Raw genomic sequence first — 16,966 nt, 5'->3', positions numbered from 1 at the left:
AAAATCTGCTTTGTTTACAGCAGACTGGCAATTCCAGAGACCAATAGAAAAAGAAAGTAGTGTATTAGTAGACATAGGCAAAGTGCGCAGGTTGTTAGGATTGCGCTGCCTACAGTGTGTGATGCATGGTTTGCGAGTGGTAGTGATAGTAGGGATCTGGAAACACATAGTAAGAATTGGTTATAAAAACTGAAAACAGAAGGGAAACAAGTAGTAGGAAAGTGAATGATTTAAAAGCGATACTTATGTGCCTTGCCGGTGTCCCTGCTCGGTGGAGTCGAACGGTAGAGTCAATGGTCTTTACACTCTTCGGTCTTCACACGAAGGCTGCTGCGACCGTTGCCGCGGTATACTAAGCTTTTTATATTCGTCTAACAAAACTCAAATTGAATTCAGCTGGACACACTTTCCTGTTTATCACAAGAGTGATAAAATTACTGATGGGTTACTGATTAATATTAACCCATTACACCAAACACTGGTTTACCTGTTATCCAAAGAGGAAAAATGTATTTATAATGTATTTATAGACTTATGTGGATAACAAATGTAGTTTTTCATGTTTATTATGTATTTATTTTCTAGACTTTCCGACTGCAGTATCAGTGAAGAAGGTTATAAAGCTCTGGCTTCAGCTCTGAGATCAAACCCTTCACACCTGATAGAGCTGGATCTCACAGGAAATGATCCTGGACAATCAGGAGTGAAGCAGCTCAATGATTTACTACAGGATCCAAACTGTAAACTAAAACTGAGGTGAGATGTGATTAATACAAAATTGATCATATATAAGATAAAAAAAATCTTGTTTTAGTAAGAAAATGTCATTGTTGCACCAAAGTTAGTGATTTCAAGATTTAAAAAATGGGTTTTTAACAATATTTACTATTCTTTCCATTACATCTTAAATGGTTAGGTAATTTAATTGAATCCTACTTCATCTTCTCCTCTGTAGGTTTTTGGGTCCTGCTGCAGATGAAGCCTGTCAGTATGTGACTGGAATTGTGGGTAAAAACCCGTTACTCCTGAGAGAGCTGAATCTGAGTGAACATGAACTAGGAGACACACGAGTGAATCAGATCGCTGCTCTACTGCAGGATAAACACTGCAAACTCAACACACTGATGTGAGTATTTCGTATTATTTTATACTTTTATATGTAAAATATCTTCCACACGTAACATTATTTTGATGTTATATTTTCAGTATCTTTTTTGGATTAAAATGATCATTGTTGTTCAATAAGAAATGTTTTAAGATAAACTGAAGAATCTTTCCTGTCTTTGTTTTCTTTTTCTGCAGGTTGAATAATAACAGTATTTCAGCAGAAGGTTGTGTTGCTCTGACTTCAGCGTTAAATTCAAATCCTTCAAACCTGATAGAGCTGGATCTGAGTGGAAATAAACTTCAGAACTCAGGAATAGAGAAGATCTGTCATCTGTTGAAAAATGTACAATGCAAAATGGGAAAACTGAAGTGTGTATATTCAAATCTACATTTTTGCATGTTAATATATATTTGTAAATGTCTATTTGATTGTTAACTGAAAAAATAAGACTACTGAAAATTGAAAAAATTGAAAATACAAATTTCCATTTCAGTACTTGTATCTCTATGTATAGTAATATATACTGTAACTGAATGTAAGTTATTAAGTAAATGAGAATTAGATTATGCTGTTCCAAGTAGTTTGTCAGATGTTATTTATAAAGCATGGTACTAGTATGATGATCTGTGTTCTAACAAAGAATAAACAAATGAACTTAACTGAGTTAAGAATAACAACTACTATTAACAACAACGTCTTCTTCTTTTTATTAGACTTTCAGACTGCAGTATCACTGAAGAAGGTTATAAAGCTCTAGCTTCAGCTCTGAGATCAAACCCTTCACACCTGATAGAGCTGGATCTCACAGGAAATGATCCTGGACAATCAGGAGTGAAGCAGCTCAATGATTTACTACAAGATAAGCACTATAAATTAAAGACCATCAGGTAATTTAAAAACTTTAAATACTTTCATTAGTAACTACTCTTCAATGACGCTTTAATGTAACATCAATAATCAGTCAGCTATATCTTGTTTTGATCTAGTGTTTAATTAATCATCTTTAAATCAAACATTGCATATAACATGCAATATTAACATTGGTACAGAGCCGGCCCAAGGCATAAGCAGACTTAATTTGCTGTAAAATTGCTTTGCAATGATTTGTATCGTGAAAAGCGCTGTACAAATAAACTTGACTTGACTTGACTAAGCGGCTGCTTAGGGCCTTCGTGGCCACCAGGGGGCCCCCAAGATTACATGAAATGACAGCTTGATTTTTATTTTTTATTTTGATGATGTATTGTGTTAATGGACAAGGGTAATTATACAAAAAATGCTATATTAAATAATTAAATAATCGATATGTATGTATTATTTCCATAGCGATGCATCATGATCAAATCTGATCAGAGGTGTTTACTGTAGGTTAGTCAGATTCCACTCTGAACTAATTGTTTTCACAAGTTTACGGAGTTCTACGCACTCCTAGATCTTCCCATTATAACAAGAAAAAAGGTTTCTCACATAATCCATTTAAAATATGAAGAAAAGTTTTGTTTGTTCACATAGCCCAGCGGTTCTCAATTCCAGTCCTTGCGTACCCCCGCTCTGCATGTTTTGCATGTCTCTCTTTGTTAACACACCTGATTCAGATCATCATTTCGTTAGAAGTGAGCTCCGTGCATGAACTGTGTTCCGATTGACATGGTCCCTACACAGTGTCCATTGCTCCCTACTCCCTGAGCAGGGAAAATCCGTTGAAGTTTACTTCACTTATTTACAGATTTGCAATATTCATTTACAGATTTAATGCCTGCCTGCAGCGTCTTCACACACAAACGAAACTTACTAGAGAAGCATGAAGTGGGACATAATATACCTCTGTAAATAAATACAATTTAAATTCACGTCTCGCACACTTAAATGCCCTTTGTATGGAACATATACGCTCCCTTCAAACTGGAATCATGGAGGAATATCTGGTAATGTCCACTTCGCAGGGCACTTACAGTCAAATATAACAAATGTCTGAAGCAATAAGAGAAACATACAAAATGTGCAGAGCGGGGGTACGCGAGGACTGGAATTGAGAACCGCTGACATAGCCTATACCAGTGGTCGGCAAAAGGCGGCCCGTGGGCCAAAACTGGCGTCGTGGTTTTCTCTCGCTCCAAGAGCGCTCCAGCACCGCTTCATCACCGCTCCATCACCGCTCCATCACGAGTACAATCATGTCAACGGCCCGTAATATAACTGCATATTTAGCAAGGATTCTCATGTTAAACATATTTAGCTACCTTGATACAGATGGATCACTCAAATCAGAAAGAATGTGATAGCCTAAGGCTATGATGACTGCAATGGACATGAGCGGGAAGTTATAGTTCTCAAGGAATTTGTTTGTTCCTTCTAGATACTGAATATTTTCAGCTGAAAGCATGATTTAAACAAGTATTACAACACTTATTCACACGCAATCGCTCTCTCAATAATGCATTCAAACAAATGTAATCTTACAGTGCTACTTCATCTGTATCCGATTTCAAATGAGCAGAAATCTGTAAGAAATGCATCGCTCTGTAGGTAAAATAACTGACAAAAACATACTGTTATTTTCATCTCAAACTAAATTTGCACTGCAAAAAGCAGCAATTATACCTTTTAATGCTGACAACCATGTTAGCTTGCCATGCGGTAGGAAAAAAGTTTGCACTCTCAGGCTTGCACTCTCAGACGTGCACTCTCAGGCTTGCACTACCAGTTACAAAAGAGACTGTAACAGTCTGTCACAGGCAATTCTAGTTGCATTTTTCATCAATTAATTTCTTAAATTATCCTTTGACTATGTTCTGGTCCGCCATCTAGTGGCGAAATTGTTTTTTGGCCCAATGCCAAACTTACTTGCCGACCCCTGGCCTATACTGTTTAAGGAATGACAAACGTGAGTGTAAAGCATTATAAGTGAATCAGCTAAATTGTTCCGCGAGTCATTGCTAAGATTGACAATGATAAATACTGTAGCAATGGACGGAATGAACTATCTGACAAGCCGATGTCAAAATAGAGCTGTGCATTAAGTGATGCAGAGTAAATTCAGAGTAAAAAAACTACAGCAGAGACAAGTCTGTGTTGGCTGAATATATAGCAGCTTCTACAGTTAAAGATAAACAATTTAATGCATTATTATTTAATTATTCTACCATCGATAATTAACTTATTTATTCATACTTTAGTACAGTAAACGTACAAAATGTTGGTATAATAGTCATTTTATAATAGATCCAAAAGCAAGATGTGACAAAAACTAGGGAGTGGAAATGGCAACTGAGCTGATGAGTGATCCTCTGCTGCAATCTACTGGTTATAATCGTAATTTCATGTCATTTTCATGTTAAAAGTCTTTGTTTTCTACCTGGAGACATATTTTTGGCAATTTTTTTCATCTTCATGAATGAAAAGTGAATCTTTAAAATGAATTGTACTGCACAACTATACAGTTAAAAAATAATATAGGCTTTAAAATATTTTAAGTGTTTAAAAAAATTTACACTATAGACAAACAGTGGGTAAAGGGCAGTGCATTGTGTGTGTGTGTGTGTGTGTGTGTGTGTGTGTGTGTGTGTGTGTTATATATTCATGTATCTCACTCCAGTCAGGCAACCAATGTTGGCAACCCTGATATATTATAATATAACATTTTACTTGCAGTTGCTCATTTTAGATAAAACATTTTGTCTTCTGTGTAAAAATAACTTTCCTGGGCATATATTTTTTTAATAAAACAAATTGTTTCATAAACTTGGTACTGATAACAGCTTAACATTATTTACCTTAGCCTACCTTTGGGGTCTTTACTATTATATTCCATTATCATTATGCCCCAATTAGCTAGTTATAGATTAAGAGCTGTTGTTTTTTATGTACAGATGGTTTGCTGCTGTATATAATAATTTATGTTGTTAAAATAACATTCTGTTCTGTAAATGCATTGTCTGCTGGTTTATTTACCTTCTTTTCAGTACACCACATTAAGTATGCCACTTAGTACTGTAAGACTTTGAATGTTAAAGTGCAAATGAACACCTGATCACTTTTGTGGGTTTGCTAATTGTACAATTAAAAATCGTAGAAGGGTAAAAACATTGGTATGATGTAAGCAACACAGCTACAACAAATAAAATTGATAATGGGTGTGTTAGATTTATAGTGTGCGAATAATCAAGCATTGACAATAATCACTAGTATTGGCGGCACCGAGAGGCCCCCAAATAAAATTCTGCTTAGGGCCCCCATAAAGGCTTGGGCCGGCCCTGCATTGGTAGGTACATATATTTTTTATGTAACCATAAACGCATTGTATTAACAGCCTTGCAGATCAGTTACCAACACTTGTACCACACACACATTACAAATTGTTTATTTCCTTAAACCATACACTCACTGGCCACTTTATTAGGTACACCTTTTATATATATATACACTGTAAGTGCTATCAGTTTCATAAAACTGGTGTGTGTGAATCAAAAGCATTTGCATGTACATTATCAGTTGAAGGCAGTGAGGGAAAACAACTATTTTATTTTTAAATAACAAAAATATTTAATGTAAATTTGTATGTTTTTGTAGACTGAGCTTATCAGAAAACCTAGGAAATAGAACTGTAAACCTTGCTCTGATAAACTAACCTTACACTAAGTGGAAATGTTCTGTTTGCTGAGCTGGGCCTGTAAGAAGGATGAGAGCTGCAAAAGGCATACAATTGTAAAATTATCTAATCTAAAATTCTCTTCTACTTCCTGTAGGTTTCTGAAAAGTCCTGCTGCACAGGAAGCATGTGATCATCTCACTAAAGTACTGGGTACAAGTCCATTACTTCTGACAGAACTGGATCTGAGTGAAGCTAAATTAGGAGACCTTGATTGGGAGAAGCTCTCTGCTCTTTTGATAGACTCTCATAGCAAACTGGAGAAAATTAAGTGAGTGAATATTTATACATTATATCTTCTCTTATTAATTACTACTAATGACTGTCAGTTATGTGCGTAAGCTGACATGAAGACCAGTTGATCTGATGAGTGTTAAATATTTTTTAAAGTACATTTTGCTGAAGTACAAAAACATAAATAAAAAAGGCTGTTTTTCTGTGTTCAGGCTGAATAATTGTGAGCTGACAGAGAAAAGCTGTTCAGTTCTAGCTACTGTTCTCTCCTCCAAAACCATCCTGAAAGAGATGAACCTGAACAACAGTCGTCTGCTGGACTCAGGAGTCAAAGAGATCTGTGAGGGACTGAAGAATCCTGTGTGTGAGCTGGAGATACTCAAGTGAGTACATTTCACCATCAGTTACACTCAACACAACAGCAATCACAGGAATATGACATATTTGATGACGTTATTGTATTTTTGTATTATTTTCAGGCTCAGTAACTGTGATCTAAATGAGGAAAGCTGTTCAGCTCTAAGCTCAGTTCTCAGTTCAGACTCCAGCAGTTTGAAGGCTCTTGATCTGAGCAATAATAATCCGCAAGATTCAGGAGTGAGGCTTCTCTCTAATGCACTGAAAGAGAACTGTAAACTAGAGAATCTCAGGTGAATTGATGTGTAACATATTAAAGGTCTCTGGGCCTGTTGTTTGCATCCATATTTAGCCATCTGTTTTGTATGGATTAATTTTGTTCAGAACATTTGTGGAGTAACTGATTAATCAGATACATTTTTACATTTTCATTCCTGTTCTAGACTTTCAGACTGCAGTATCAGTGAAGAAGGTTATAAAGCTCTGGCTTCAGCTCTGAGATCAAACCCTTCACACCTGATAGAGCTGGATCTCACAGGAAATGATCCTGGACCATCAGGAGTGAAGCAGCTCAGTGATTTAATACTGGATGGACGCTTTACATTAAAGATAATCAGGTCCTACTTGTCTTTAAATATCTAAAAATAAGACATAGGTGTGATTTCAGCTGTATAAAAATAGCTGGCAGAGGGGATAAACTAGCTGGTGATAAATTAGCTGGAAGAGAAATTTATAGAATTGCAATTCAAAACAGTTCACCAGTTACAAGACTGAATTTCATGGGGTTTGTTAAAGAAATATAATGTAAAAAAAAACATAAATTATTATATAAATAATTTTTGCAAATTATTGTTTTCTGATTATTTTCTTCCTTATTTGTATAATAGATATTTTCACAATGAAATTGGAGACAGTTTTCATGACAATAACTTTAATAATACACTGGACCCATAAAGAAGATCGGAGCCTCAAATACCATAAAAATATAACTAGATTATTGAATCTAAATTACTTTCTTCTTCCTGTAGGTTTTTGAAAAGTTCAGCTGCACAGGAAGCGTGTGAGTATCTCACTAATGTTTTGGGTAAAAGTCCATTATTACTGACAGAACTGGATCTGAGTGAAGATAAATTAGGAGATCTGGATGGAGAGAAGCTCTCTGCTCTTTTGATGGACTCTCATAGCAAAGTGGAGAAAATGAAGTGAGTCAACATCATTTATACATTTTAACCTCTCTTTTTATTCATTATAAAGACTGTCAGTCACATGTGTGAGCAGATATGAAGAACTGTTGTTCCCTTTCAGTCGGTCACTCCCGACGTCACGTCGGATGACCGACGAATTGGGGGACGAGGAGCAGGTCCTGTTGGTGGCACCCTATTGGCCTACCCGGACCTGGTTCCCGGAACTAATGCTCCTCGCGACAACCCCTCCTTGGCCAATTCCTCTGAGGAAGGATCTACTCACTCAGAGACGGGGCACCCTTTGGCACTTTGGCGGAGGTTCTAAGTGACCTATTGGTCTCTCTAAGCGAGATCCCAATTCGTCAGTCATCCGACGTGACGTCTCCGTTCCCTCCTTCAGGGAACAAGGGTTACCATACGTAACCGAGACGATTTGTTGTTTGTTGAATATGTGCTGAATAATAAATAATGCTGTTTTTGTGTTTAGGTTGAATAATTGTAAACTGACAGAGAAAAGCTGTTCAGTTCTAGCTACTGTTCTCTCCTCCAAAACCATCCTGAAAGAGATGAACCTGAACAACAGCCGTCTGCTGGACTCAGGAGTCAAAGAGATCTGTGAGGGACTGAAGAATCCTGTGTGTGAGCTGAAGATACTCAAGTGAGTACATTTCACCAGCAGCTACACTGACCTGAAGCCTGTTTACACTTGACGACTTAATGCATTTTCACTGATTGAAGAGGTTTCTGATAATAAAATGTACAAGTGTAAATGCCATCCAGAACGCATTTGAGACTATTTACCATGAAGCAACTATCCATATTAAACCATATTTTCTGTTTCTAGATACACAAAAACACTATAAACACTATAAAACTATATAATAACTATAATAACACTGCTTTACAGTTACGCTTTCCTACATTTAGAGTCAAATTTAACACAAACTCAAACTACATATATGAAACAATCACAGACTCTTTCTGACCATTATTAAATTATAATTCATTAATCAATCCACACATAATGAAACCAGAAGTGGCTTACCTGTATGTAAAGCTCTAATGTGATTTGTCATATTTTGGTGATTAGACTATTGTGCAGTATTGAATTAACTTCACAATGTGAAATAAAAATCTAGTTTTTATTTTCTGTAGACTTTCAGACTGCAGTATCACTGAAGAAGGTTATAAAGCCCTAGCTTCAGCTCTGAGATCAAACCCTTCACACCTGATAGAGCTGGATCTCACAGGAAATGATCCTGGACCATCAGGAGTGAAGCAGCTCAATGATTTACTACAGGATCCAACTCAAGACACTGAGGTGAGATGTGATCAAACAAGACAAAATAAATGAATTGCAGGCTAAATATTCATAAAAGTTGTTTTAGTAATAAGCTGCACAATTTGTTGCATCAAAAGATAACTGTCAACTCTGTTTAGTTTTGGTAGAAGATACAGGACAAATAGACATTATGGCTCAGTAGATGTGCTGCTATTCTGGAGTGTGATAACCTTGAGAATTAACATGCACAGTTCTAACCTTTAAATCAAATTCGTTAAAAGGGTCATGGACTGCATTTTTTAAATTATTTTATGATGTTTCCTGGTGTACACTAATAATGGGCCTCATTCATGAAAATTGCGTAAATATATGAGTAAATTCTGAGTAATTTTCACATAAAACAGGAAACATTTAAAGAGCTCATGATTTGAGAACACATATTCCTGAAAACTCTCCTGCGGATTCACAAATCGTTTGTAAACATCAGATTTGATAGTTAAACGTGTGTATGTTAATGAATTCCAATCATTCATAAATAGGGCGCTCGTGCACGCTCATTCACAATTAGCATAATCCCCGCCTATAAATTACAGCTACATAAACTACATGTCCAGGAACGCAGTGGAATATTCTGCACTCCCTTCACAGGATTGGCTCCAGTATATTGCATAAATGCAAAAAAAGACTATAGGCCATATGCCGTCTTTATAGATTGGACAGCACAAGTACTTCTATCATTTAGGCGGGTAGAACACAAGTCATCAGGGCAGTTATTTGAGATTTGACTTACTAGTCATATGGTGCGTGTCATTTTAAGTGTCATTTAAGTGTCATTTTAGCTGAAAAAAGAAACTGTCAAAAACACATTGTAAACGCTTTGGAATGACTGAAGTTCCTTTCACAACATTGCGAACATAAATCACTATATGGCAGGTAATATCAATGTACTTCTATTATATCCAGGTTGTTGCAAAGTCCTGATGCAGAAGAAGCCTGTAAATATCTGACTGAAGTTCTTCACATTAAAAACCCGTTACTCCTGAGAGAGCTGAATCTGAGTGAACGTGAACTAGAAGACACACGAGTGAATCAGATCGCTGCTCTACTGCAGGATAAACACTGTAAACTCAACACACTGATGTGAGTATTGTGTTCATTTATTATTGTAGATTTTATGTTAAAGACATCAAGTGACCAAAACACAATAATTCTCAGTAATCACTGAATATTGACATCAAGTACTTTGTGTTCATAAATTATTCTTCTCGTGTTCATCATTTTAGTCTGCGTAAGTGTGGTCTAACAGAGGAAAGCTGTTCAGCTCTTGCTACAGTCCTGAGATCAAACTCCAGTCTGAAAGAACTTGACATGAGCAACAATAATCTGCAGGATTCAGGAGTGAAGAAACTCCAGAACGGATTAGAAAATACAAACTGCACACTGGAGAAATTCAGGTCAGTAAAAATGAACCATTTTTTTATTTTAATGACAATATGCCCTTTTTCCAATGTTAAATTACTGCAGTAAACAGTTTCTGTCAGATGAAATATGTTTTTCTCTTTTTTTCTATAGACTTTCAGACTGCAGTATCACTGAAGAAGGTTATAAAGCTCTGGCTTCAGCTCTGAGATCAAACCCTTCACACCTGATAGAGCTGGATCTCACAGGAAATGATCCTGGACAATCAGGAGTGAAGGAGCTCAATCATTTACTACAGGATCCAAACTATCAACTGAAGACACTGAGGTGAGACATGATGAAATAATGCAAAATAAATGATGTGCAGCCTATTTTTCATAGAAAAATTATTTTACTAATTCAGTCTAATGAATAGGGCTGGGTAATATTTTTTCCCATATTATTCAATATCAATATTTATGACAATATTTGTGACCCGTGCTGGCAAAATGAGTCGGAATGCGCACAGTCTTATTTTGAGCTACAGGCAAAAGAATTGAAAAATGTCAGTTTTGGTTTAATTTGAACACATCTGAATTTGACATTTGAAACATTTTCACATTTGAAACATCTAAAATGATCCTTATTTGTATGTTTTCTGAGAGGAGTACCTTTTTCTCTGCTCGCTTCTGGATGACCGCTGCTGCTTCTCACAAGTTGTATGTCTATTGTTGCAAAGCCCAGCATTCCAGCTTTGTGAATATTCATATCGAATTCTCGATGACACGAGTCCAAACCAGTGAAATATGATTTTCAAACCCATGCTGATGAAAACAAAACGATCGCGCTGACTGACATTTGCAAAGCACCTCTCCCAGAGCGTGTGATCTCCCTATAAAGTACATGATTGCGAAATATGTCTTGGCGAGATTCACGCAAACATTATGTCTTACATGAAAGTTTAGTTAATGGTTAGGGGAAAATCTGATGTGTAACATTATATTAGATCCATGCTTTACAGTAAGTCTTAATATAGATCTATATCAATGTTAATCATACATTAAAAGAAAAGACGGAATCTCTCGCTGCTCTTGATTAAACTACTGTTTATTTGCATCTTTGTTCTTATTTTTAATTACAAAGATAAAATAAATAATAGCTTTATTGTGATTAATAATATAGTAATTATTATTAAGAAAAGAACTGGAGGAAAATTTGCATCGTTGCTAGGTGATTTTGCTTTGGAATCTTTAACTCGATTTTTCTCAAAATCAGATCTGCTGACTCCGTCACCTTCAAACGGCTGTAGCTCAGTCATTTTTTGTCAGATTCCAACAAGTCATATATCACTTTGAAGGTATTTTAATGAAGGTATTTTAATAATCTTTGAAAATTTGCTCATTCCAAGTTATTTTGCCAGCACCGGTTCATTCTATTAATGAGGAAGGAAATGTATTACACATGTTTGTTAGACCGTGAGAATAAATGTAAATATAGCTTTTTGTTGTTGTTGTTGTTGTTGTTTTTTAAAGGGTCAACTCCACAAAGTAAGATACTTTCTAATTTAGGGCTCCAATCAAATTCTGTTTTCCCTTTTTTTATGTATTCCGTATTTTATGATTTAATATCAAAAATGTATTTAAAAAGGGTGTTTAATAAAATGAATAAAACTTTAGCAATTTAATCAATCTTTTAAAATGTAATCAAAAATATATAATTTACAACAAAACATGGCATTATTTTTTGTGAAAAAAATGTGCTGAACAACAGAATTTGTATACTGAATAAATTAAAATATGGATGAAAAATACACCACAAGCATCACATGGACCTGAGTATGTGTAGTAGATGAAACTACTGTTTTGTTTTGTTTTTTTCTACTGCAGGTTGTTGGGTTCTGCTGCAGATGAAGCCTGTCAGTATGTGACTGGAATTGTGGGTAAAAGCCCGTTACTCCTGAGAGAGCTGAATCTGAGTGAATGTAAACTGCGAGTGAATCAGATCTCTGCTCTACTGCAGGACAAACACTGTAAACTCAACACACTGATGTAAGTTTTATCATTATGATGACACCTTTTAATACTTGTGAACTTGCTGCTGGGTGTGTTTTATGTATCTTTTACTGGAGAGTGCTTACTGAATAATCAATGGATGCTTTTGTAATGTCATCATCGAGTAAATATTTTTCTTTCAATGCAGTCTGAATAACAGCGATATCACAGAAGAAGATTGTCGTGTTCTGACTGCAGCTTTAAATTCAAACCCTTCAAATCTGACAGAACTGAATCTGTGGATGAAAAATACACCACAAGCATCACATGGACCTGAGTATGTGTAGTAGATGAAACTACTGTTTTGTTTTGTTTTTTTCTACTGCAGGTTGTTGGGTTCTGCTGCAGATGAAGCCTGTCAGTATGTGACTGGAATTGTGGGTAAAAGCCCGTTACTCCTGAGAGAGCTGAATCTGAGTGAATGTAAACTGCGAGTGAATCAGATCTCTGCTCTACTGCAGGACAAACACTGTAAACTCAACACACTGATGTAAGTTTTATCATTATGATGACACCTTTTAATACTTGTGAACTTGCTGCTGGGTGTGTTTTATGTATCTTTTACTGGAGAGTGCTTACTGAATAATCAATGGCTGCTTTTGTAATGTCATCATCGAGTAAATATTTTTCTTTCAATGCAGTCTGAATAACAGCGATATCACAGAAGAAGATTGTCGTGTTCTGACTGCAGCTTTAAATTCAAACCCTTCAAATCTGACAGAACTGAATCTGAGTGGGACTAAACTCAGAAACTCAGGAATGAAGATCTTCTCGACTCTGTTTAAGAATGAACAGTGTAGACTGAAAAAGCTAAAGTAAGTAATTTAGTCCATGTGTAAAACAGGCCAACTACTACAAAACTGATGTTATAATTTTTATATTATATGACGTTTATAATTTTTTTTTCTCTTGTCCAGGTTTAATTCCATCTGTATTACTGAAGAAAGTTGTGCTGTTCTGGTATCAGCATTCAATTCAAACCCTTCAAACCTGAAAGAGCTGGATCTGAGTGGGAATAAACTCGGAAACACTGGAGTGACTGAAATCTCCAGTCTAATGAGAAATGTACAGTGTTCACTGCAGATACTAAGGTTAGGATTTGGTTAATCTAAACATGAATCAGTTTGAAGCTCATATCTGGCCTGTAAATTAAGTCTAAAATTAACACTCTATACAGCAAATAAGGAATAATGTACATCCAGCTGGTTGTTATATCAGAAATAAATTATTGATTTATTGATTAAAGTCCTAAAACAGCTTTGAGCCTAGATGAAGTTCAGATAAGACGTACATTTAAGGTGTAACGTACAGTCGTATCACTATTTACACAGCTTTTCACCACATAAATAAAGATGAGGACATGTAATTTGAGAAGGCAGCGTTTTAAACACTTACATGTTAATTATCTGAAATCCATTACAGTGTACAAAGCAGTTGTTCTAGTAACAAGACAAACACTTCAACAATTACCGCAGACCTACTATTAATACTGAAGTCCTCGGGGTTCATTTGACAGTAAATACAGTTGATAACTGAGGCGCAAGATGATAGCAATTGTGATTGAATGAAACTAGAGACCACAGTGGTGTAATATGAGAGATTTGAAAGAAGCACCAGCCTTAAATCCCCGGATGAGTGGTATGTTATTTGGCATTGCTAATGATGACTGTTGTTATCAGGGAATAACACACCTTGGAATGTTGCAACTGAACAATCAGAATCAAGTTTTACAGAGAGCTGTGTAATGATTGCGGGTAAATAAGTCTCCAGTAGGCGGGCTTGTAATTATTAATTAGGTGGATGCGTGTCATGAAGAACCTTTTTCAGTAACGTCACTTACATTGCTAAAAAAAAAAGACACTCACATTAATTTCTTTAATTAAAAACACTTTTGGGGTGCTGGGAAATATAAATATCCTAATGACACAATCCTCATATTGAAATCTTTTTAGCAAAGGAGTAATTACTACTGTTTTAAAACTACTTGTTTCTTTTTGTATTCTTCTAGACTTTCAGGCTGCAGTATCAGTGAAGAAGGTTATAAAGCTCTGGCTTCAGCTCTGAGATCAAACCCTTCACACCTGATAGAGCTGGATCTCAGAGGAAATGATCCTGGACAATCAGGAGTGAAGGAGCTCAGTCCTTTACTACAGGATCCAGAATATCAACTGAAGACACTGAGGTGAAATGTGATGAGATAATACAAAATGAATTACATGCATGCAAATAATTTATATAAATATTATTTCACGAATATAAAATGCATTTCACATGCAGAATCATAGGCTTTTTTCATTCGATCGTTTATTTAGGAATTTAATTGAATACTGCTTCATCTTCTTTTCTGCAGGTTTTTGGGTCCTGCTGCAGATGAAGCCTGTAAATATCTGAATGAAGTTCTTCACATTAAAAACTCATTACTCCTGAGAGAACTGAAACTGAGTAAACGTGAACTAGGAGACACACAAGTGAATCAGATCGCTGCTCTACTGCATGATAAACACTGTAAACTCAACACACTGATGTGAGTATTCCACATGGTTAATAATGCTTTACAAAAATTGTTGATGTTACATTTTTGCAGTCTAATGAAACACTGTTATTGTTGTTCTATAAAATATTTAAGGACTGAGATTAATTGACCTATGACATAAATGTATCCTTCTGTTACTTTATTAGTTTCATGTCTTTGTTTCTTTCTCTCCAGGTTGAAGAATAACAGTATTACAGAAGAAGGTTGTGCTGCTCTAATTTCAGCGTTTAATTCAAATCCTTCAAACCTGATAGAGCTGGATCTGAGTGCAAATAAACTAGGATGCCTAGGAATGGAGAAGATCTGTCTCCTGTTGAAAAATCCTCAATGCAAATTTGAGAAACTGAAGTATGTATTTTCATTTATGTACTTTTCTGTATGTTTATATACATTTATAAATGTTTATTTAATTAGCTTAACTGTAAAAATGAAGGCCACAATTTTAGTTGTACTTTTATCTAATTTAGAGTATGACTGAGGCTCATATTCTTTTTTGAAAGTACATGAGGACAGCATTTATTAATGATGGAATTTCATTACTGGGATTTTTGCCAATATTAAAATAAAAATATTATATTGGCATACATATTTTGCACTTTATGGCAATAATTTGTTCATAATTTGTCTATTTAGGTTGTCAGAAGCCGTTCATAAATCCCGTTAGTGATATGATAATATATGTCTCCAAAAAGAATATATATATATATTTTTTTTAGACTTTCAGACTGCAGTATCACTGAAGAAGGTTATAAAGCTCTGGCTTCAGCTCTGAGATCAAACCCTTCACACCTGATAGAGCTGGATCTCACAGGAAATTATCCTGGACAATCAGGAGTAAAGGAGCTCAAACAATTACTACAGGATAAATGCTGTAAATTGACCATCAGGTGATTAAAACCTTTAAGTATTTATTAAAATTGTACTTTTAAAATAAGCTGCAACCATGCTTACATCAGTGAACAGTTGCGTGTCATGTATTGATCCATTGCTTATTAATCACATAATATAAAGAAGATCAAAATTTGCAGGATCAAGTATTTATGTAACGAGGGGAGCGTGACAACAAAGTTGAGGATCCAAATACAAGGCTTTATTTCAGAGCGTAGTCGAAACAATCAGGGTCAAAACACTAGCGAACAACAATGGCAGAGGCAAGGCAAAAGAGTAATCCACAAAACAGGCAATGGTCAGGGCAGGCAGCAAAACAATCAGAAACACGAAGGCAAGGAAGCAGGGAAACTAGGAAACATGGGAAATAAGGAAACACTAGGAAAAGTGGCTACAAACATTCAATACTCAGCCCCGAATGAAGGAAAGAGTGCAGCATTTATAGTCCTCCTGACTGACAATGTAAGAAGTCTGTAATTGGTTCCTAGGCAGGGGTTTCTGGGAAATGCAATCCGATTGGAAACAATCAGAGTGGTGATGGAGCACTCTGGTGGTGATGTGGAGGAATGACAGGCCCGTGTACGTTTTGATAGTTTGTTTTTCAATTTGAAATGAAATAAGCAGAAATGAGAAAACAGTCGTTTTTTCGTTTTTTCTTCATTTATTAAAAAAAAACGAAAAAACAAGATTTTGGCCCGAATTTTTTTTTTTTTCACGGGTAGAAAACGGATAAACGACTTCAAAATTAGTTTCCCCCTTGTGGGCGGTCATGACACGCCCCTTTCCGCCAATTGGTCAGCCAAATCTGAGCCCGTGACGTCATCCTCAGTTCCTTAAACAAAATAATAGTCCTCTGCTGCTGTACGGGGCAGGTCCTAGATCAGCCTTTCTTCTGTGCAACCTAACACGTTTTGCAGAAATATTTATTTCAGAAATTTTAATCAGCACCCAGCCTGTTGTATTTAGCTGTGCAAATTTAAATCTGTATGGTGAAGCAGCGCATAGACACAGAAAGGTTGAGAAGCACAGATTTTAAAAAAAATAAAAAATAGACGTAGGGGGGTCCCCCAGATTTCTTTTTAGTAAAAAAATAATGATGACAAATCTGTTTAAGCTCACGCAGTTAGGATACGGTACATTTCGTTAATTAATTATTTACAGTCACTCATGTGACTGAAGTCTGTTTTTAGGCTGTCAAAATGTAAATGCCTCTATCAGGGTCGGCGCCAGAGTGCACAAAGTGAGGGGGCATGCATTATTTTTATTTTATTTTTTTTTGGGGG

General features: G+C 35.9%; 1 protein-coding gene across 1 annotated transcript in view; it reads left to right on the top strand.

Moving 5' to 3' along the window:
- The window catches only part of LOC107655406 (uncharacterized), a 78,383-nt gene that overhangs the window by 45,806 nt on the left and 15,611 nt on the right, over positions 1-16,966 (top strand). Inside the window, exons 45-59 of the mRNA XM_016442888.1 lie at positions 586-756; positions 956-1,126; positions 1,303-1,476; positions 1,822-1,995; positions 5,854-6,027; positions 6,203-6,373; positions 6,470-6,640; positions 6,791-6,964; positions 7,376-7,549; positions 8,019-8,189; positions 8,687-8,831; positions 10,531-10,559; positions 14,613-14,786; positions 14,970-15,143; positions 15,512-15,682. Of these exons, the coding sequence (XP_016298374.1) occupies positions 586-756; positions 956-1,126; positions 1,303-1,476; positions 1,822-1,995; positions 5,854-6,027; positions 6,203-6,373; positions 6,470-6,640; positions 6,791-6,964; positions 7,376-7,549; positions 8,019-8,189; positions 8,687-8,831; positions 10,531-10,559; positions 14,613-14,786; positions 14,970-15,143; positions 15,512-15,682 (2,418 nt within the window). The remainder of the gene's footprint in view (positions 1-585; positions 757-955; positions 1,127-1,302; positions 1,477-1,821; positions 1,996-5,853; positions 6,028-6,202; positions 6,374-6,469; positions 6,641-6,790; positions 6,965-7,375; positions 7,550-8,018; positions 8,190-8,686; positions 8,832-10,530; positions 10,560-14,612; positions 14,787-14,969; positions 15,144-15,511; positions 15,683-16,966) is intronic.

This window comes from Sinocyclocheilus anshuiensis, unplaced genomic scaffold (assembly GCF_001515605.1).
Source record: "Sinocyclocheilus anshuiensis isolate Anshui unplaced genomic scaffold, SAMN03320099.WGS_v1.1 scaffold3346, whole genome shotgun sequence".
In the NCBI taxonomy this organism is placed as follows: domain Eukaryota; kingdom Metazoa; phylum Chordata; class Actinopteri; order Cypriniformes; family Cyprinidae; genus Sinocyclocheilus; species Sinocyclocheilus anshuiensis.
Note: the sequence above shows the minus strand (reverse complement) of the source record. Positions and strands in the feature narration are given on the sequence as shown.